Below are 23480 nucleotides of genomic sequence, written 5' to 3'. Positions count from 1 at the left end.
AAATAGCCTTTCGCTCCCTGTATTTTACCCCTGCCACCTTTAGAATTTGAAAAAGAGTATTCCAGTCAACATTGTCAAAAGCTTTCTCTAAGTCTACAAATGCTAGAAACGTAGGTTTGCCTTTTCTTAATCTTTCTTCTAAGATAAGTCGTAAGGTCAGTATTGCCTCACGTGTTCCAACATTTCGACGGAATCCAAACTGATCCTCCCCGAGGTCTGCATCTACCAGTTTTTCCATTCGTCTGTAAAGAATTCGCGTTAGTATTTTGCAGCCGTGGCTTATTAAACTGATAGTTCGGTAATTTTCACATCTGTCAGCACCTGCTTTCTTTGGGATTGGAATTATTATATTCTTCTTGAAGTCTGAGGGTATTTCGCCTGTCTCATACATCTTGCTCACCAGCTGGTAGAGTTTTGTCAGGACTGGTTGTCCCAAGGCCGTCAGTAGTTCTAATGGAATGTTGTCTACTCCGGGGGCCTTGTTTCGACTCAGGTCTTTCAGTGCTCTGTCAAACTCTTCACGCAGTATCGTATCTCCCATTTCGTCTTCATCTACATCCTCTTCCATTTCCATAATATTGTCCTCAAGTACATCGCCCTTGTATAAACCTTCTATATACTCCTTCCACCTTTCTGCCTTCCCTTCTTTGCTTAGAACTGGGCTGCCATCTGAGCTCTTGATATTCATACACGTGGTTCTCTTCTCTCCAAAGGTCTCTTTAATTTTCCTGTAGGCAGTATCTATCTTACCCCTAGTGAGATAAGCTTCTACATCCTTACATTTGTCCTCTAGCCATCCCTGTTTAGCCATTTTGTACTTCCTGTCGATCTCATTTTTGAGACGTTTGTATTCCTTTTTGCCTGCTTCATTTACTGCATTTTTATATTTTCTCCTTTCATCAATTAAATTCAATATTTCTTCTGTTACCCAAGGATTTCTAGCAGCCCTCTTCTTTGTACCTACTTTATCCTCTGCTGCCTTCACTACTACATCCCTCAGAGCTACCCATTCTTCTTCTACTGTATTTCTTTCCCCTATCCCTGTCAGTTGTTCCCTTATGCTCTCCCTGAAACTCTGTACAACCTCTGGTTCTTTCAGTTTATCCAGGTCCCATCTCCTTAATTTCCCACATTTTTGCAGTTTCTTCAGTTTTAATCTACAGGTCATAACCAATAGATTGTGGTCAGAGTCCACATCTGCCCCTAGAAATGTCTTACAACTTAAAACCTGGTTCCTAAATCTCTGTCTTACCATTATATAATCTATCTGATACCTTTTAGTATCTCCAGGGTTCTTCCACGTATACAACCTTCTTTCATGATTCTTAAACCAAGTGTTAGCTATGATTAAGTTGTGCTCTGTGCAAAATTCTACTAGGCGGCTTCCTCTTTCATTTCTTAGCCCCAATCCATATTCACCTACTATGTTTCCTTCTCTCCCTTTTCCTACACTCGAATTCCAGTCACACATTACTATTAAATTTTCGTCTCCCTTCACTATCTGAATAATTTCTTTTATTTCATCGTACATTTCTTCAATTTCTTCATCATCTGCAGAGCTAGTTGGCATATAAACTTGTACTACTGTAGTAGGTGTGGGCGTCGTATCTATCTTGGCCACAATAATGCGTTCACTATGCTGTTTGTAGTAGCTTACCCGCATTCCTATTTTCCTATTCATTATTAAACCTACTCCTGCATTACCCCTATTTGATTTTGTGTTTATAACCCTGTAGCCACCTGACCAGAAGTCTTGTTCCTCCTGCCACCGAACTTCACTAATTCCCACTATATCTAACTTTAACCTATCCATTTCCCTTTTTAAATTTTCTAACCTACCTGCCCGATTAAGAGATCTGACATTCCACGCTCCGATCCGTAGAACGCCAGTTTTCTTTCTCCTGATAACGACATCCTCCTGAGTAGTCCCCGCCCGGAGATCCGAATGGGGGACTATTTTACCTCCGGAATATTTTACCCAAGAGGATGCCATCATCATTTAATCATACAGTAAAGCTGCATATCCTCGGGAAAAATTACGGCTGTAGTTTCCCCTTGCTTTCAGCCGTTCGCAGTACCAGCACAGCAAGGCCGTTTTGGTTAATGTTGCAAGGCCAGATCAGTCAATCGTCCAGACTGTTGCCCCTGCAACTACTGAAAAGGCTGCTGCCCCTCTTCAGGAACCACACGTTTGTCTGGCCTCTCAACAGATACCCCTCCGTTGTGGTTGCACCTACGGTACGGCCATCTGTATCGCTGAGGCACGCAAGCCTCCCCACCAACGGCAAGGTCCATGGTTCGTGGGGGCTGCATTTTTATATCTTCTCCTTTTGTGAATTAGGTTCTGTTCTCCCTGTCTCCGTATTTCATTAATTTCCACTGTATCTAAATTCAACAAATCCTTTTCCATTTTTAAGTTCTCTATCCTACCTAATTGATTAAGGTAGCTAACATTCCACTGTTACGGTTCAGAATAGTAAGGGATAGAAATTAGAAAAATGTTATTAAAACACACCAACGTTGTCATAGGAAAACTCACAGCAGATACAAAGGGGGAAACAGGAAGTCAGCCAGTATTTCGCAAGTGGGTCAGGTTGTCGACAAATTATGACATTGCCTGTCTTGTGCGGATACGATTTTAACAGAAAGGAGACTGCAACAGAAAACCAAAGGAAGAAATACAAGCGTATTCATTAGCTTGTAAGACAATCTGCACATAGAGAGCAACTGACACAGCAATTAACGGCGTGTTAAGTGAATACAGCAGAATAAGGAGAACACATGCAGTCATTATGAGCTGAATCTCACTTTAGAACTTAAATACTCCAGCTCTCGTCATAAGTTGATCATTGGGATAGATTGCATTCACAGTAACAGCCCTCGGCCCCACTATTATGATACTGTAGTGAAGACAAGGATTTCTGGTCAGATGAGTGCAGGGTAATATCAACAGCAGCAGAAAATGGTATAACAGAAGTAGAATTTGTTATGTATTGGAAAATAGGCCAGTGAGTGTGCTGCTGTGAGCAGTTCAGTGATAGGGTTGTTCTTATCAGAATCGACAGCAGAGCAACACAGACAACTATAATTCATGTATACCTGCCGACGTCGCAAGATGAAGATGAAGAGATAGAGCAAGTATATGAGGATATTGAAAGAGTAATACAGTACGTAAAGGGAGACGAAAATCTAATAGCCATGGCGCACTGGAATGCAGTTGTAGAGGAAGGAGTAGAAGAACAGATCACAGGAGAATATGGATTTGGGACATGGAGTGAGAGAGGAGAAAGACTAATTGAGTTCTGTCATAAACTTCAGCTAGTAATAGCGAATACTTTTTTCAAGGTTCACAATATGAGCAGACATGCTTGGAAAAGGCCGGGTGATATGGGAATATTTCAGTTATATTACATCATGGTCAGAGAGAGATACCGAAACCAGGTACTGGATTGTAAAGCGTACCCAGGAGCATATAGACTCAGATCACTATATAGTAGCGATGAAGAGCACGCTGAAGTTTATGAGATTAGTCAGAAAGAATTAATACGCTAAGAAGGGGGGTACGCAAGTACTAAGGAATGTCGAGATACACTTGAAGTTCTCCAAGGCTGTAGATACAGTAATAAGGAATAGCTTAGTGGGCAGTACAGTTTAAGAGAAATGGAAATCTCTAGAAAGAGAAATCACAGAAAGTGGACAGAAAAACATAGGTACAAAGAACTAACTGGGAAGAAACAGTGGGTAACAGAGGAAATGCTTCAGTTGATCGATGAAAGAAGGGAGTACAAAAATGTTCAGGGAAACTCAGGAATACAGAAATACAAGTCGCTGAGAAATGAAATAAATAGGAATTTAAGAGAGCTTTGGAAGACGTAAGATCAAAAATGGCACAATAGACACATACCATTCCATCAGAATGGACACACGTCAGCTATCATTGAACTAAATCTGTTCCTAAGTACGGAATTGCTGATAATAAATTAGTAATTACTGTTGCACCTCAGAATGATATATGACCTCAAGGTAAAACATATCCTATAAATGCAGTTGCTATAGAATCCAACACGCACCTGAATGAGTGACAGCCGACACTTGTGCGGAATAACTACGACTTCTAAAGATTGAGAATGTATGATTGAACTCTAAAAGTGCTTTACTAGCGTCGTTGAAGCTTCACAGGTTCCCAACTGCTACCCTGACTACTCGCAGGGCTTTGTCCGCTCGGTCCTCTGTACACCCCAGGATGTCAGCTTTGCGTTTCCTGATGTCGACATTTTGATATGCGCTTGAAACTACTACACTGATCTGGTGTAATCAGTAGCGGCGTACCCCTGACCATAGGCCAAAGACCAGTAGACGCCCTGGTAGCGACGAGGAATGAGGTCGAACGGAAGAAGTCATTTCTCGACATTCGTTTGATCTCTGGATCCAATGGAGTGTTAGCGCATCTGCAATATTACATCCTTTGTCTCTGCCTCTCCCGCAATTATGATAGCTCTGCAATTACTGGCCCTGTTCTCATATCGCCATCCACTCCCCTTGCCTTATATTGCAATGCAAAGCTAACATTCACAGTTGTTCTGTCAACTCCGCGTATGTACACTCACCGATACAGTACAGGGCAGTAATGAAACTTCCTGTATATCAAAATTCAAACAGAAACAAAGTAAAAAATAGTACATCCCACATTCAGGCCATATATATTCAGCAGCGTGTACACCAAACAGACGGTGTGACATGGTCATGATGTGGGTGGTACTTACAACAGACAGCTACCGGTGCCTTTTGATGGCTATCTCAGAATTCGCTTTGCTGCGGTATTTGGAATAGAAACATTTTTGAAAAATACTGTGCGTTTGGTATCTTACTATCGTAACATTCACTGTCTACTCTATTGTCCTATGTTTACTTCACTGCCTGTAAGTTCTAAAATTCCTCACCAATCAGCAAACATCGTTTCGTATCAGAGCTAATGTATCTCAACAGATCGAAGCAGTTTGAACACGCCTTTCGTACTATATCGTATTGCAGGTACACTTCATATGAGGTGAGAAAAATACGTGATGCCAAGAATAAACATTGCTTGCTCATGAAAACTCATGTTTCAATTAAGAAAAAATCAGTTTAACTATAAAATTTCTATCGCACCCCCCTCAGATTTAGTTGTAGGTTGGCACAGTGGATAGGCCTTGAAAAACTGAACACAGATCAATCGAGAAAACAGGAAGAAGTTGTGTGTAACTATGAAAAAAATAAGCAAAATATACAAACTGAGTAGTCCATGGGCAAGATAGGCAACATCAAGGATAATGTGAACCCAGAATGGCCTTGGTCCTGTGGTTAGCATGAGCAACTGCGGAAGGAGAGGTCTTTGGTTCAAGTCTTCCCTCGAGTGAGAAGTTCAACTTTCTATTTTCAGAATCGCAGAATTGCTCGACTGTTGTAAGCATGTGAGACGATTATTCTCTATACAGTGATCCTGCAGGGTGACAGTTGTCCGAGCGGGCTGTGACACGCCGCAACATCGGGGGACACAGCAGGTCCACGACCTCACGAACCACAGACCGTAAAAAAGCCTAGCTCCATTCCCATATGTTAGCTGAACAATAAGCCTACTTCCAATGATGAGCCAATATATTAAGTTCACGTGCTTAGTAATGTGTTTTCCACCTTTGGAACAATATGCAGCAACCATTCTGTGTAGCACTGATTCGACGAGTCCTTCATAGTTCTGCGGAGGTATATGACACCAGAGATCTACACACAGACCGTGTTAACTCCCATACAGCAGACAGACGTGAGTTATGGACGCGGAAATGGCGTCAGATGTGTCCCAGATGGTGTTCACAACATCTACAACGTCAAACTACTGTAGCAAGGTTCTGGCCTTGTAACAGGGACAGTTATATTCCTGAAATACGCCATCGCCTTCAGGGAGGACAATCAAGCACGAAGCGATGCATCAGTGGTCACGTAGTAATAGTTACTATGGTACCTGTGATTATACCGCATGTACCATGAGAGCCCAGATTAATGTCTTCCATAGCATACTGGCCCTAACGGCCAGCATCCGCTGAACGGTTCGTGTTTCGAAAAGTCGTTCGCCTGGATGACGACCTATCCAGGCACGGCCGTCGATCTGGTATAGCAAAACACGTGATTTACCAGACGAGGTGAAGGTACGGTTTTGATGATTTTGTTCCCACTGCAATGGTAACTGACGGTGTCGTTGCTGTGTAGTGCCATGTTAACAACGCTATGTTCAAATACCTTCACCAGCATTGTACTTCTGCCACAGAGCGCCACACATCCTGCTGTATGTGTGCTGTGTGTGATGACACTAGGACATCCGGTGGTTTCATCCTCCTTCAACCACTTTCTATAGATGCTCACTGTTGTGACCACGTGAAACTACTTTCGTCCAGCCACAACTATGGAGTCTTTCGTTGTTCTGGGATAACGCGTGTCCTAGGATGATACTGAAGAGCGAAAGAAATGGTGCACCTGCCTAATGTCGTGTACGGTCCACCGTGAGCAAGCAGAAGTGGCGCAACATGACATGACATGGTCTCGACTAAAGTCTGACGTAGTGCTGAAGGAAATTGACACCATAAATCCTGCAGGGCTGTCCACTAAACCGGAAGAGTACGAGGGAGTGAAGATCTCTTCTGAATAGAAAATTGCAAGGCATCCCAAATATGCTAATTATTGTTCATGTCTGGGGATTTTTGTGATCAGAGGGACTGTTTAAACTCAGAAGAGTGTTCCTGGAGCCATTCTGTAGCAATTCTGGACGTGTGAGGTGTCTCATTGTCCTGCTGGAATTTTCCAAGTCTGTCGGAATGCACAATCGGCATGAATGGATGCAGGTGATCAGACAGGATGCTTACGTACGTGTCACCTGTGAGAGTCGTACCTAACCGTATCAGCGACCCCATATCACTCCAACTGCACACGCCCCACAGCATTACAGAGTCTCCATCAGCTTGAGCTGTGCGGCTGATCCCGGCGGAGGTTCGAGTCCTCCCTCGGGCATCGGTGTGTGTGATTGTCCTTAGGATAATTTAAGTAGTGCGTAAGCTTAGGGACTGATGACCTTAGCAGTTAAGTCTCATAAGATTTCACACTCATTTTTTGAGCTTGAGCACTCCCCTGCTGACATGCAGGGTCCATGGTTCATGAGGTTGTCTCCACACCCTTACACGTCTATCAGCTCGATATAATTTGAAACGAGGCTCGTCCGACCAGGCAACATGTTTCCAGTCATCAACAGCCTCGTGTCTTTGTTGACAGGCCCAAGCAAAGCGTAAAGCTTTACGTCGTGCAGTCATCAGGGCACACGATTGGGCCTTCCGCTCCGAAAGTCCATATGGATGATGTTTCGTTGAATTGTTCAGACGCTGACACTTGTTAATGGCCCAGCATTGAAGTTTGCTGCAATCTGCAGAAGGGTTGCACTTCTGTCAGGTTGGACGATTTTCTTCACTCGTCGCTGGTCCCTTTCCTGCAGGATTTTTTTCCGGCCGCAGCGAAGTCGGAGATTTGATGTTTCATCGGATTCCTGATATTCACGGTACACTCATGAAATCCTCCTACGGGAAAATCCTCGCTTCATTGCTACCTCTATGCTGTGTCCTATCGCTAGTGAACCGACTATAACGCCACGTTCAAACTCACTGCCATTGTAGCAGCAGTAACCGATCTGACAACTGCGCCAGACACCTGTTGTCTTATATAGACTTTGCCGACCACAGAGCCGTATTCTGCCTCTTTACATATCTCTGTATTTGAATACGGACGCCTATACCAGTTTCTTTGGAGCTTCAGTGTATATTAGTTCACTTTTTACATAATTGAATAAAAGGTTTACTTAACTTTGACACACTTCTTTGCCGCAGCAGTACTGGATGCCCTAATTAAGAAACTGTTCTCTTGAAGGACAGTGTTCAACCTAGACAAAAGAATTTATCCATCTGAAACTTCTCGAACAGTGTCCTCCTCTATGTTGTTGACTGCTAACGCTAAGACGTCGAACTGGGCAGAGCTCTCGCTAGCTCGTCACTACATCGACCTCGGTGTGAGGGCGCTGCTGTGTTGAGAGGGAGGCGTGGTCTTCAGGGAGCACCCCCCACAGGACACTGTGAATCACAGCGGGCCCTCGCTAATGTCTGTGGTATCGACTCGCATAGCCAGCTGTGGTGTGGTAGAGCGACCTTGGTACGAGACCACACTCACGACGATACATGCTTACATCAGACCAGCTTCGCCAATTCCGAGATACTCGTTCCCAGGTGCCGGGACATAAAAATCCGCCCGTTGTCAAAATTGCTTATGCCACTGGATTCGCCGCCGTCACTACAATGAGTCCCCATTAGTCTCCGCTCCGCTTGTATACAGTGTCAGATGGGTGCAATCCCATCAGGTGGCAGTTTCACGGTCGTCAGTATAATGTTTTGGGTCATATAATTTTACGAAAGAGAAATTAACGACGGTTATACAATACAACTAAAGACAAACACTTGTAATTTAAAGTTTATTCATTACTGATATTATAGCGAAAAATGTTCTTCAATACGGAATTAGTTGTCGAAACAGACCACAGGTGAAATGTTAGATGTCAATGTCCAATGAGCACAATATTTCGACCAACGATCACGTTGCCATCATCAGGTGTGTTGATGAACTGACTGATGAGGGACCGCCGCCGCACTTTTATAATTTCTCCCACTCCCCTGATTGACAGCTCCATCGGCCGTCCGCGTCCCGCATCCCAACCTCCTTTCTTCCTGCTCAAACAAGGTTGCGTCCTAGGTTTGCGCCCCAGGTACGCCTGCTGGCGGTACCTCCGCTGCTCCTCCACCTCCCTCGAAGTAAGTTCCAAGTCTGATATCTCTCTCCTCCACAATTCTCATAGCGCGGTCCCATGCCTTACTTAGGATGTACCCGCTATCACGGTTCATTAGTCGTTCTCTTATTCGAATCTCAGTAGATTCTACATCTACATCTACATTTATACTCCACAAGCCACCCAACTCTTGCAGAGTCTGCCACTTGAGTTTGCTAAACATCTCCGTAACGCTATCACGCTTACGAAATAACCCTGTGACGAAACACGCCGCTCTTCTTTGGATCTTCTCAATCTCCTCTGTCAACCCGACCTGGTACTCATCCCATACTGATGAGTAATACTCGAGTATATGTCGAACGAGTGTTGTGTAAGCCATCTCCTTTGGTCCAAATGGCTCTGAGCACTATGGGATTTAACTTCTGAGGTCATCAGTCCCCTAGAACTTAGAACTACTTAAACCTCACTAACCTAAGGACATCACACACATCCATGCCCGAGGCAGGATTCGAACCTGCGACCGTAGCGGTCGCGCGGTTCCAGACTGTAGCGCCTAGAACCGCTCGGCCACTTCGGCCGGCCACCCCCTTTTTTGATCGACTACATTTCCAAGGACTCTCCAAATCAATCTCAGCCTGGCACCTGCCTTACCAACCATTAATTTTATATGATCGTTCCGTACGCATACTCCCAGGTATTACACAGAAGTAATTCCTACCAGTAAGAGATTTTTACTCTGCAGCGGAGTGTGCACTGATATGAAACTTCCTGGCAAATTAAAACTGTGTGCCCGACCGAGACTTGGATGCATGAGTTGTTAAGCTGATTGATCGTAGGAAAAAAACACGCTTGTCACCTCTTTCTGTCTTCGGAATCGTGTGAATGATATTTTTCCGAAAGTCTGATGGTATACTGCCAGACTCATACGTTCTACGGTGAACAGTAGGTTTATTGCCACTTCCACAATTTTTTTCAGAAATTCTGATGAAATGTTATCTGAAACTTCCTGGCAGATTAAAACTGTGTGTCGGACCGAGACTCGAACTCGGGACCCGAGTGTGTGCGCTGATATGAAACTTCCTGGAAGATTAAAAATCTGCCAGGAAGTTTCATATCAGCGCACACTGAAGAGTGAAAATCTCATTCTGGAAACATCCCTAAGGCTGTGGCTATGCCAAGTCTCCGCAGAATCATTTCTTTCAAGAGTGCTAGTTCTGCAAGTTTAGTAGGAGAGCTTCTGTAAAGTTTGGAAGGTAGGAGACGAGGTACTGGCAGAAGTAAAGCTGTGAGTACCCGCCGTGAGTCGTGCTTGGGTAGCTCAGTTGGTAGAGCCCTTGCCCGCGAAAGGCAAAGGTCCCGAGTTCGAGTCTCGGTCGGGCACACAGTTTTAATCTACCAGGAAGTTTCATATCAGCGCACACTCCGCTGCAGAGTGAAAATCTCATTCGAGAAAGAAACTTGTTTAGCTTGAAGGGGGAAACCAGATGGCGCTATTGTTGGCCCACTAGATGGCGCTGCCATAGGTCAAACGGATATCAACTGCGTTTTATTAAATAGGAACCCCCCATTTTTATTACATATTCGTGTAGTACGTAAAGAAATATGAATGTTTAATTGGACCACTTTTTTCGACTTGTGATAGATGCCGCTGTATGAGTCACAAACATATGGCTCACATTTCTAGACAAACAGTTGGTAACAGGTAGGTTTTTTTAAATATAAATAGAGAACATAGGTACGTTTGAACATTTTATTTCGGTTGTTCCAATGTGATACATGTACCTTGGTGAACTTATCATTTCTGAGAACTCATGCTGTTACAGCGTGATTACCTGTAAAAACCAAATTAATGCAGTAAATGCTCAAAATGATGTCCGTCAACCTCAATGCATTTGGTAATACGTGTAACGACATTCCTCTCAACAGCGAGTAGTTCGCCTTCCGTAATGTTCGCACATGCATTGACAATGCACTGACGCATGTTGTCAGACGTTGTTGGTGGATTACGATAGCAAATATCCTTCAACATTCCCCACAGAAGGAACTCCGGGGACGTCAGATCCGGTGAACGTGCGGGCCATGGTATGGTGCTTCGACGACCAATCCACCTGTCATGAAATATGCTATTCAATACCGCTTCAACCGCACGCGAGCTATGTGCCGGACATCCATCATGTTGGAAGTACATCACCTTTCTGTCATACAGTGAAACATATTGTAGTAACATCGGTAGAACATTACGTAGGAAATCAGCATACATTGCACCATTTAGATTGCCATCGACAAAATGGGGGCCAATTATTCTTCCTCCCATAATGCCGCGCCATACATTAACCCACCAAGGTCGCTGACGTTCCACTTGTCGCAGCCATAGTGGTTTTTCCGTTGCCCAATAGTGCATATTATGCCAGTTTACGTTACCACTGTTGGTGAATGGCGATTCGTCGCTAAATAGAACGCGTGCAAAAAATCTGTCATCGTCCCGTAATTTCTCTTGTGCCCAGAGGCAGAACTGTACACGACGTTCAAAGTCGTCGCCATGCAATTCCTGGCGCATAGAAATGGATGCAATCGATGTTGATGTAGCATTCTCAGCACCGACGTTTTTGAGATTCCCGATTCTCGCGGAGTTTCTCTGCTACTGATGTGCAGATTAGCAGCGACAGCAGCTAAAACACCTACTTGGGCATCATCATTTGTTGCAGGTCATAGCTGACGTTTCACATGTGGCTGAACACTTCCTGTTTCCTTAAGTAACGTAACTACCCGGCGAACTGTCCGGACACTTTGGATGATGTCGTCCAGGATACCGAGCAGCGTACATATCACACGCCTGTTGGGCATTTTGATCACAATAGCCATACATCAACACGATATCTACCTTTTCCGCAATTGGTAAACGGTCCATTGTAATACGGATAAAGTATCACGTAGCAAATACCGTCCGCACTGGCGGAATGTTACGTGATACGACGTACTTGTTCGTTTGTGACCATTGCAGCGCCATCTATCACAAAGTGAAAAAAGTGGCCCAACTAAAACATTCATATTTCTTTACGTACTACACGAATATGTAATAAAAATGGGGGTTCCTATCTAAAAAACACAGTTGATATCCGTTTGACCTATGGGAGCGCCATCTAGCGGGCCGATCATAGCGCCTTCTGGTTTCCCCCTTCAAGCTAGACAAGTTTCATTCCTGTAGTTTTTTCGTTTGACGCTTATTTCGTGAGATATTTGGCCCGGTCACGATCAATGGACCACCCTGTATATGCCGGAAGAAAAAGATAGGTTTCCAGTTAACTGATTCCAGGGCTTCCTCCTTATTTGTTACAAATTATTTTAGTTAAATTGACAAACCTCCCATCGGATGTCCTCAGCTGATGCCACATCTGTTCTCGACAGTCAGAGTTACTACTTTTTCAATTACAAGGCATACGTTGTGCTGTGAGCAGTTACACCAATATGCAACGTCTGCACAGCTGTACATCATACCAGAATTTTATGAAAGCGCAGAAGCATTTCCATCACATTATGATGATTTTGAAGTAATAGCTGTAAGCCTTTAAGAATTAAAAATCTGCCCTAAAGTACCAGCAGCGCCTATATAGCGACGTGTCTGTTTCCGTGTGCAGCCGGCGCGGTCCGGTACCAGATAGTGGCGGGAGACGAGCTGGGCGCCTTTGCAGTGGACGCCGCCTCGGGTCGGGTCACCGTGGCGGGCAAGCTGGACTACGAAGCTCGGCCAAAGGTGAGTTCTCTCTTCAGCCTCCTCCCAACGTTCTTACACAAGACGAGTTTGCAGTACGTCCGTCGTCCGCACTTTCAGGAGTAATCTCCAGAAGTAAAATTGGCAACCTGCGTGGAAAGCTTTCTGCTGCAGTTGGTAGTTTCATCTCTGAAGAATGCTCCTGCAGATAGGGAACAAAAGTTGGTAAACAGTTTCATACATTGATCCCGGACTCTGACGCCTAGTAGGCAATACACATTCTGTGGTTTATCGTAGAGGACAGACTGAAGGAAGGCAAACATACAGTAAATAGCATTCGCAGGGTTAAAGAAAGCTTTTTTACAATCATGACCGAAATACACTCTTTGAAATTCTGAATGTAGCAGAGACAAAAGACAGGCAGCGAAAGGTGTTCTACAACTTGAACAAGTTGTAAGATTCTAAGGACGTAAAAAGGAAGCAGTAGAGAAAGGAGAGACCACGGTTGTAGCTTATAGCCCATTGCTCAGTTTGTATAATGAGCAAGTGGTTAAGGAAACCAACGAAAAATCTTACGTTTGTCGGTGATGTTGCAATTCTTTCAGAGACGGCAAAAGATGTGAGCGAGCAACTGAACGCAAGTGGTGGTGGTGGTTAGTGTTTAACGTCCCGTCGACAACGATATCATTAGAGACGGAGCGCAAGCTCGGGTTAGGGAAGGATTGGTAAGGAAATCGGCCGTGCCCTTTCAAAGGAACCATCCCGCCATTTGCCAGAAACGATTTAGGGAAATCACGGGAAACCTAAATCAGGATGGCCGGAGACGGGATTGAACCGTCGTCCTCCCGAATGCGAGTCCAGTGTGCTAACCACTGCGCCACCTCGCTCGGTGAACGCAAGTACCTTGAAAAGTTAATGAACGGTAATGGAATGCAGTCGAATTAAATCAGTCGATACCGAGAGAATTAAATTAGGAAATGCCACACTAAAAATAGGAAATGGGCTTTGCTATTTCGGCATCAAAATAACTGTCGATGGCTGAAGTAAAGACGGTACAAAATCTAGAGTGCAAATAGTATGAAAAATATTACTGAAAAACAGAACATGTTATCGTTGAATATGAAATGTTAGGAAGTAACATCGGTAGACATGTGACTGGTATGTAGCATTTCACGAGAGTGAAAGGTGAACGATAACACTGCAGGCTAGAAGAGGAAACAAACTTTTGAAATGTGGTATTACAGAAGGGTGCTGAAGATGAAATGGGTAAATCGGATAAGTACTGAAGAGGTACTTAATCTCTAGTATATAGCCCGGATAATAGCGTTGATTTTGCCACAGATGATATTGACGTTGCACACTCAGAGAGGTGCTTGGCATGGCAACTGACGATAGCAGGAGCTCCCGGCGACTGACGTCGTCTTGCCAGCTGGAGGCCAATATGCCATTATAAGCAGCGATGAGAGTCCCACGAACGGAGCATCCGCCTAGTGAAGACTGTTGGCAAGGGCCTAGTGACGCGTTACTCGACCCTAACTGCCCCCTACTAGACTGGACCACGGACTGCTGTGTGGACTATTAAGTGCTTTACTGATAACGAGTTCCCGAAGAATCATGCGATTTTTGGTATTATTCTTCCACCATCAAGTTTGCTCACTCACATCCACTCAGATCGTTCACGTTTAATAAGCTTTATTCTGTGATTGTTTAACTATGAATTCACAAAATCTGTGCATGCAGGAACACATAGGATGTAAGCAAGCATGTACAAAACAGTCCACAAGGATTCCTGCCATAGTTCCAGGGGACAGGACTCTAACCCAGCAAGCAATCTATGACGGCTAATAAAGAACCAGAGTATCTTAAACTTTGGTACAGCACTTAGTGCTACAACAGCAACAATATCAAAAGGAGCGGCAACAAAACAACAAGAGTGCTTGTAGCAGAGGATAGAGTCACAGAACGAGCTGGCGCTGCAACTCCTGCTACGAACAGCGAAGCTGGTGCAGCAGCCGCAGCCATTTCCACCTTACCTTCTGTCGACAACTAATCCCATTCGCACAAAAAATTGTGTAACTGAGACTCAGACTGCTCAACCTCTAGCAGCTCTGTGTCTCTCGCTCAAAGGTCACCCTGTTTCCGCACCAATTAGTGGAATCGGTATTCAAATGACTTGTTCCTTAGTAGACTGCGCTAAGCAAACTCGGCATTCAGCGCCACTTAGAGCAGCCTCTGAGTATTCTGCATCCAGTCCACATTCAGATGACGCCATAGTTGTCCTCTGCTGGAGTGCTCACAATGTGTTCACCAATAGCAGTGTTCTCACAGATACACGCGGGTGCTCGAAGTGTCACAGGCTCGGCCATTTCAGCGCTGCCTGAGGCAGCCACATACGACGTCCTGTGGCACGGCGAATGCATAAACAAGAGAAAATCATCTTGATACAGACCTCTTACGCCACATCCTCAGTAAACGTTGATCACACTCATCATTTTCGATCGCCCAGTTACTTTTCAAAGGGATACACGAGATTCCGTGTCTCCCACATTTGAGGACGCCAATGCTCAGATTGGCTCTCACGTAGTGCATCCAGCCAATCAGCATCTCATCAACTATAGCCGTAAGTGCATCCCCCTCCACTCTCGCTATTAAATGACGACCTGCTACAAGACCATCAACAGAAAATCCAGCTTGACGAATCGGTAAACATACACTACTGCCCATTAAAATTGCTACACCAAGAAGAAAATAAACGGGTATTCATTGGACAAATATATTATACTAGAACTGACATGTGATCATATTTTCACGCAATTTGGGTGCATAGATGCTGAGAAATCAGTACCCAGAACAACCCCTCTCGCCGTAATAACGGCCTTGATACGCCTGGGCATTGAGTCAAACAGAGCTTGGATGGCGTGTATAGGTACAGCTGCTCATGCAGCTTCAATACGATACCGCAGTTCATCAAGTGTAGTTAGTGTCTGGCGTATTGTGAAAAGCCAGTTGTTCGGCCACCATTGACCAGACGTTTTCAGTTGGTGAGAGATCTGGAGAATGTGCTGGCCAGGGCAGCAGTCGAACATTTTCTGTATCCAGAAAGGCCTGTACAGGACCAGAAACATGCGGTTGTGCATTATCCTGCGGAAATGTAGGGTTTCGCAGGAATCGAATGAAGGGTAGAGCCACGGGTCGAACATATCTGAAATGTAACGTCCACTGTTCAAATTGCCGTCAATGCGAACAAGACGTGTAACCAATGGCACCCCACACCATCACGCCGGATCATACGCCAGTATGGTGATCACGAATACACGCTTCCAGTGTGCGTTCACCGCAATGTCACCAAACACGGGTGCGACCATCATGATGCTATAAACAGAACCTGGATTCATCCGAAAAAAATGACGTTTTGCCATTCGTGTACCCAGGTTCATCGTTGAGTACACCATCGCGGGCGCTCCTGTCTGTGATGCTGCGTCAGAGGTGACCGCAGCCATGGTCTCCGAGCTGATAGCCCATGCTGCTGTAAACGTCGTCGAACTGTTCGTGCAGATGGCTGTTGTCTTGCAAGCGTCCTTACCTGTTGACTCAGGGATCGAGATGTGGTTGCACGATCCGTTAGAGCCATGCGGATAAGATGTCTGTCATCTCGACAGATAGTGATAGGAGGCCGTTAGGATCCCGCACGGCGTTCCGTTTTACCCTCCTGAACCCACCTATTCCATATTCTGCTAACAGTCATTGGATCTCGACCAACGCGAGCAGCAATGTCGCGATACGATAAACAGCAATCGCGATAGGCTACAATACGACCTTTATCAAAGTCGGAAACGTGATGGTACGCATTTCTCCTCCTTACACGAGGCATCACAAAAACGTTTCACCAGGCAACGCCGGCCGACTGCTGTTTGTGTATGCGAAATTGGTTCGAAACTCGAGTCTGTAGCACGTCGTCTTCGTGGTGTAGCAATTTTAATGGCCAGTAGTGTAATTTCCTTGTGTTGCCTGCCGACAATCTTGACAGATAATGTGAAATGTTCTCCTTTTCGATGCGTACTTGGTTGCGTCACCAATTAAGCGACATACGTTGAACTGAAACCATCGGTCACTCCAATTGCGCCTGCCGAATACCCATCACACCTCACGACGCGTTCAAAATATATATTCACTTCAACAAATAGGATCCGATGAATTTTGCTGTTGGGGAGCTGTAGGTGCTCTAGATGGTTTTCCCAGATTGCTCAAGCCACAGCAGAGGCCGTCATACCCAAATAGGTGACCCGCTTCATCACCGTGGGCTGGTCCGAGCCACTTCTCCACGAACGACACCTTCGGCCTTCGAACGACGCAATCACTACAATATCAGCTGTAATCATCAGTGGCATCCTTGTTTGTTCAACGGCTCAGGGCGAGTGTCAGGTAGTAATTCCTATGCGACTCATGCCGCATGCAGACCATTGGGAGAGACGCACACGAAGCCATTTGCCAGGCGGCACCTCTGCTAGCCAGGCATGTCTAGGGATATGTGCCGCCACGCAGGCGGCACCGCTACAGAAATTTTGACTGTAGCCGACACCGCAGTAAGTATTGTGGCATGCCCACGACAGAGCTGGCCCCCACCTCGGTGACGTGTGGCCGATGGTCGTCGACACACACTCCAAATTTCCAAAGTGGCCCACTCAAATGTCACACCCATGCTCTAAAAGTGTTGTTCGCCATAGAAGGTGCTCTTCACAACCTGGTCTCGGACAATCGACCACATGGGCTTTTGCAGGAAAAACAGCCCCTTTTCATACCGTCGCTAATAGTGATGCCGTGTGTTTTGTCCGCATATTCAAAACACTATTGAGCAAATCCATCGCTATTGCCAACATGGAAGACGCCCTGTATGCTTTATCATACCACGAAACACGCAGTTCCAGAGGATACCAGCAACTTATGCCGTGAGCATTACCGTGTGGGGCTGCTCATGCGGTTGGGTGCCATAATGGGTTCTGGGCGTCATCGCAACCAGTCGGTGCCACACGATGTTTGACACAGAATGGAATAGAATATATCTTGTGTGGCACGCAAGTGAACTCCATCCTGCCTGGCAACAGCTCATCCTTTCCCAGATCCAGTTCAGCAACCCTTCCTATCGCGCTGCCTCCCCCCCCCTTCCCCCCCCCCCAAATCGCTTATTTCTTCAAGCGTCCAGGCGTTGGACTCTGTGAATCCCGTATCACTTTATCACTTTTGGAGGTCAAGATGGACAAGGAATCTCCGATCTCTTCACCTCCAAACGATGTGGTGCTCCCGGCGACTAACTTGTTCCCGCCACCTAGAGGCCAGAATACCTTTCCAAGCAGCGACCAGAAGCTTCAGTGATTGTTGATATTATCCTCGTGACGCGCCCTCTACCAGATTGGATTATGGATTCCTATACAGACCATCAACGACTGGGCTGATAACGAGAATGAGAGGACTTACTGACTTTCTGGTGTGATTCTTCCAGCATCTGGTTTACTCGCTCACATCGACCCTGGTGATTCTCGTTTAGTAAACCTTTTAAAGTTGTTCTGTGGTTGAACGCTGCTACATAGCAACCGAACAAGTGTGTTGAAAGGAATCGAACTGGGGAGAAAAGCAGATTTATGACAAAAGTCGACTAAAAGAAGGAATCAATTGATACACATCCTGAGACATCAAAGAAACTTTAGTTCGGTAATAGAGGGAAGTGTGTGTGTGTGTGAGTATGAGGAAGTGCAGTAGATAAAAAACGTAAAGGAAGACTAAAACGTGATTAAAGTAAGCAGATTCAAACATAGTTCTGCAGAGATGGAGACGTTTGCACAGGGTATGCTCGTCTGATTAGACGCATGAAAACCAATTTACGGACTGGAGATAACAACAACGACGACGAGGATGACAAGGCATACCACCAGCATGCTGAAATTTCGTTTCCCCACACAGAAGAAAGTCGCAGCTGCAGACCTGGCACACTCCACCACAATGCGCAAAAGCCTCAATATTGGTGAATTCGCTGCGTACTAAGGAGCTGCATGCACTAAGTTATTCAAACATCTCGTATACTACATCTGTGTTATCTACAAACACGACATCGTCATCGACAAACGGCATACTCGCCTACAGCCTTTGATTAGTAATCAAACGAAACGTACTCGGTCCCAGGTTCGAACCCGGCCACCACTTAAATTTTGAATAAAAGTCATCAGCAGTGGCGGCCGAAGACTTCCAGCATAGGTAGACATCCCTCATTCAGTCAACGGCTTTGTCAAAGACGGTGGAGGAGCGGACAGAGACTCTGGACACACTCTCCCCTTTGAGGTGAGAAACTCTCTGCCTTTAGGCAGAACAGTCAGCAATAATCAATGGTATAAGGAAAGGAATATGTGGAAAACACTGATAAGGAGAAGGGACAGGATGATAGGACATCTGCTAAGACATGAGGGAATGAGTTCCATGGTACTAGAGGGAGCTGTAGAGGGCAAAAACTGTAGAGGAAGACAGAGATGGGGCGTGGACACAGGATAATACCAACAGCGCCAGAAAATGGTATAACGGGAGCAGGATTCGTAATGAGTAGGAAGTTAAGGTACAGAGTGAGTTACTGTGGTCAGTTCAGTGATACAGTGGTTCTCATCAGAATCGACAGCAAGCCAACACCGACAACGATAGGTAAGGGATACATGTCATGTCACAAGCCGAAGACGAAGAGAGAGAGGAAGTATACCAGGATCGCGAACGGGTAATTCTGTACGCAAAGGAAGATGAAAATATAATAGTCATGGGGGAGTGGAATGCAGTTGTAGGGGAAGGAGTACAAGAAAAGGTTACAGGAGAATATGAGCTTTGAACAAGAAATTGGAGAGGAGAAAGACTAACTGAGTTCTGTAATAAACTTCAGCTAGTAATAGCGAATACTCTGTTCAAAAAACTGGAGGAAAGGCCAGAAGGTACGGGAAGATTTCATTTAGATTACATTATGGTCCGGTAGAGTTTCCCAAAGCAAATATTGGATTGTACGAGGTACCCAGGAGCAGATCAAAATTTCGTAAGATGAAAATTAGGCTGAATTTCAGGAGACTAGTCAGAAAGAATCAATGCGTAAAGTAGTGGGATACGGAAGTATTAACGAATGAAGCGGTACTACTGAAGTTCTCTGAGGCCATATATACTGCGAAAAGCAATAGCTCAGTAGGTAAATCAGTTGGAGAGGAATGGGCATCTCTAAAAAGGGCAATTAAAGAAGTTGGAAAGAAGACCGTCGCTTCAAAGTACGTAGCTGCGAAGAAACTGTGGGTAACAGAAGAAATACTTCAGTTGATACATGAAAGAAGGAAGTTCAAGTAAAGCCAGGAATACAGAAGTACAAGCTCCTTAGGAATGAAATAAATACGAAGTGCAGGGAAGCTAAAGCGAAATGGTCGCATGAAAAATATGAAGATATCGAAAACGAAGTGATTGTCGGAAGGACTGACTCAGCGCATGGGAAAGTCAAAACAACCTTCTCTGGAACTTAAAGAAAGAACGATTACATTAACAGTGCAATAGGAACTCCACTGTTAAGTGCAGAGGGGAGAGAGCATAGGTGGAAAGATATATTGAAGTCGTCTATGACGGGGGAGACTTGTCTGATGACGTGATAGAGGAAGACAGAGCAGTCGATGTAGAAGACGTTTGTGATCTAGTATTAGAACCAGATTTTAAAAGACCTTCGGAAGACTTAAGCTCAAATATGGTGAAGGGATCGATAACATCCCATCAAAATTTCTAAAGTCATTGGGGAAGTGACAACAAAACGACTATTCACGTTGGTGTGCAGAATGTATGAGTCTGGCGACATACCATCTGACTTTCGGAAAAGCATCATCCACACAATTCTGAAGACGACAAGAGCTGACAAGTGCGAGAATTATCGCACTATCAGCTTAACAGCTCCTGCATCCAAGTTGCTTACAAGAATAATATACGGAAGGATAGAAAATAAAACTGAGGTTGTGTTAGATGACGATCAGTTTGGCTTTAAGAAAGGTAAAGGCACCAGAGAGGCAATTCTGACTTTACGGTTGGGAATGGACGCAAGATTAAAGAAAAATCAGGACACGTTCATAGGATTTGTTGACCTGGAAAAAGCGTTCGACAATGTAAAATGATCCAAGATGTAAGAAATTCTGAGAAAATGGGGATAAGCTATAGATAGACGGGTGATGTACGACGTGAACAAGAACTAAGAGGCAATAAAGGAGTGGAAGAGCATGTACCAAGTGCTTGGATTAAAACGTAGTCTTGCACACTTTCTGTTCAATATATACATCGAAGCAACAATGATGGAAACAAAAGAAATGTTCAACAGTGGAATTAAAATTCAAGATGAAATGATGCCGATGATAAAAGTCGTTGATGAGGTTGCTATCCTCAGTGAAAGCGAAGAAAAATTACATTATCTGCTGAATAGATTGAGAGTAAATCGAAGAAAGATTAAAGTAGCGAGGAAAGGTAGGAATGAGAACGGTGAGAAAGTGATCACGAAGCAGATGAAGTTAAGGAATTCAACTACCTGTGTAATGACGGACAGAGCAAGGACGACATACAAAGCAAACAAGCACTGACAAAAGGACGTGCTTGGCCAAGAGAAGTCTACTAGTATCAAGATCCTAGTTTAAGGAAGAAATTTTTGAGAATGTGTTTTTGGAGGACAACATTGTACGGTAATGAAACATGACTGTGGGAAAACTGTTAATGAAGAGACACGAAGCATTTCAGGTGTGGTGGTACAGACGAATGTTGAAAATTAGGTAGACTGATAACGTAAGGAATGAGGAAGTTCGCCTGAGAACCAGTGAGGAAAAACAGTGATAAGAAGAAGAGACAGGATGGTGGGACAACAGTTAAAATAACTTCCATGGTACCAGAGGGAGCTGTAGAGGGTAAAATTTGTGGAGGAATCAGAGGCTGGAGAAACATCCAGGAAATAATTGAGGAGGCAGCTTGCAAGTGCTACTCCGATACGGAAAGGTTGACACAGGAGAGGAATTGCATTAAACCAGTCAGAAGACTGATGACTAGTAAAAAATCTTAAGTTGATTTGAAAGCAGCGCCGTCTGAGCGTTAGTTACGTACACGTTCCATAAATCATCTGCAAGATATCTAACAAACCAGCATGATTTGGATGTGTGTGCTTCTATGGTATCCATTTAGAGACAATTAAATAGTGTAGGGGCATACATTTAATGAAAATGAATGTATAAGTGTTTATCATAGCTCATACTACAATTGATTCACAAATATAACAACAAAGTATACGTCTTGGTCTAATGTACTACATATGCCACCAGTCTCTATCTCAATATACAACATTAGAGTAGAAGGACTTATTCCATAAAGGACGATTTGAAGTTATATCTAAAATTTCCGTGGCTGCACGCCAATCATATATTATCGGATAAGTGATTAAACGTTTTACGGTAATAGATGGAAAAGCTTTGTGAGCTTTTGAGAACGTATCTAATGAATTCTGAAAGTCATTTCTTTGTGCAGTGTGGAAACTTGAAACCGTCTTGATCGCTGAGTGGTCAGTGCGGCTGACTGCGATGTGGAGGACCCAGGTTCGTTTCTCGGTAGTGGCATGGGTATGTCCTTGGTCGAAGGACTGGAAGAGGATGCACTAGCGCCTCGTGGTATTACCTGACCGATTAGTTGTAGTTCCAGACCACGAAAACTGACAACGGCCGGGAGAGCGTTGTGCTAAACCCACAAGCTCCACATCGCACCATATGACATGACCGGCATGGGATGGCATGCGTATCGGTCGGTACCCATTGGCCGACGGAGCTGGTGGACGGAACTGACGTTTTGCGTTGAAACAAGGGCATTACTATTCTTCTTAGATGGTGTTAGATAAGTTATTACGAATTTCACTACCGATATACGAGGTGCGACAATAAAGTAATTAGACTGATGTGAAAAAAATGTTGCTTATCGTTTTAGTCAAATTTAGTATTGTCTCCTTCAAAGTAGTTCCCATCTGATTGCACACACTTTTTCCAGCACTTCTGCTATTGACGGTAACATTTCTGGAATTCATGTTCTGTAATATCCTCCAAGACCCTCGTCACAGCTTTTTCGACATCTTGTGTTGTTTGAAAATGGTGTCCTTTGACCACCGTTTGACTCTTGAATATAGAAAAAAGTCGCACGGAGCGATATCTGGTGAATAAGGTGGTTGTGGTAATACTGTAATTTGTTTTGAGGTTCAAAATTGCTGTAATGTTAGACCAGTATGGGATGGCGCATTATCGTGATGCAGAATCCAATTATCAGCAATGTTGGCACGGACACGAAAAACTCTTTTACTAAGTCTTTCTAAAATTTCTTTGTAGTAATATTGGTTAACTGTTTGTCCAGGAGGCACCCACTCTTTATGAACAATTCCCTTGGAATCAAAGAAGCACACAAGCATGCATTTCACTTTTGACTTTGACATGCGAGCTTTTTGTGCACCATTGCAAACTTTGGCATTTTGTTTCTGGATCGTACTGAAAAAAACAACTTTCATCACCAGTGCTAACACGGCTCAACAATTCTGGATTGATTTCCGTTTGCTCTAGCAGATCGGCTGCCACATTTTTCCTGGTTTCTCGCTGTTGTGATGTGAGATTTTTGGAGACCATTTTTGCACAAATCTTTCTCGTACCAAGATCTTCAGTTATTATTAGACGAACCGTTTTTCGATTGATGTTCAGTTCTTCTGTAATCATTTTCACAGATAATCTTCGATCAGATCGTACGAGTTCACGCACCCTGGTCAAGTTGATATCCGTCCATGAGATTGATGGTCGTCCACTGCGGTCTTCATCTTCAACATTCGTTCTGCCTTCACTAATCATTTTATGCCAACGAAAAACTTGAGCTCTTGACATA

The 23480-nt window shown here is 44.4% G+C and overlaps 1 protein-coding gene across 1 annotated transcript in view; it reads left to right on the top strand.

Annotated features, from left to right (window-relative positions):
* LOC126355655 (putative neural-cadherin 2) overlaps positions 1 to 23480 on the top strand; it is a 615318-nt gene that overhangs the window by 566250 nt on the left and 25588 nt on the right. Inside the window, exon 4 of the mRNA XM_050006019.1 lies at positions 12481 to 12596. Within this exon, the coding sequence (XP_049861976.1) occupies positions 12481 to 12596 (116 nt within the window). The remainder of the gene's footprint in view (positions 1 to 12480; positions 12597 to 23480) is intronic.

Source organism: Schistocerca gregaria, chromosome 3 (assembly GCF_023897955.1).
Source record: "Schistocerca gregaria isolate iqSchGreg1 chromosome 3, iqSchGreg1.2, whole genome shotgun sequence".
NCBI classification, from domain to species: Eukaryota; Metazoa; Arthropoda; class Insecta; order Orthoptera; family Acrididae; genus Schistocerca; species Schistocerca gregaria.
The sequence above is the reverse complement of the archived record's forward strand: the minus strand, read 5'-3'. Positions and strand labels throughout refer to the sequence as shown.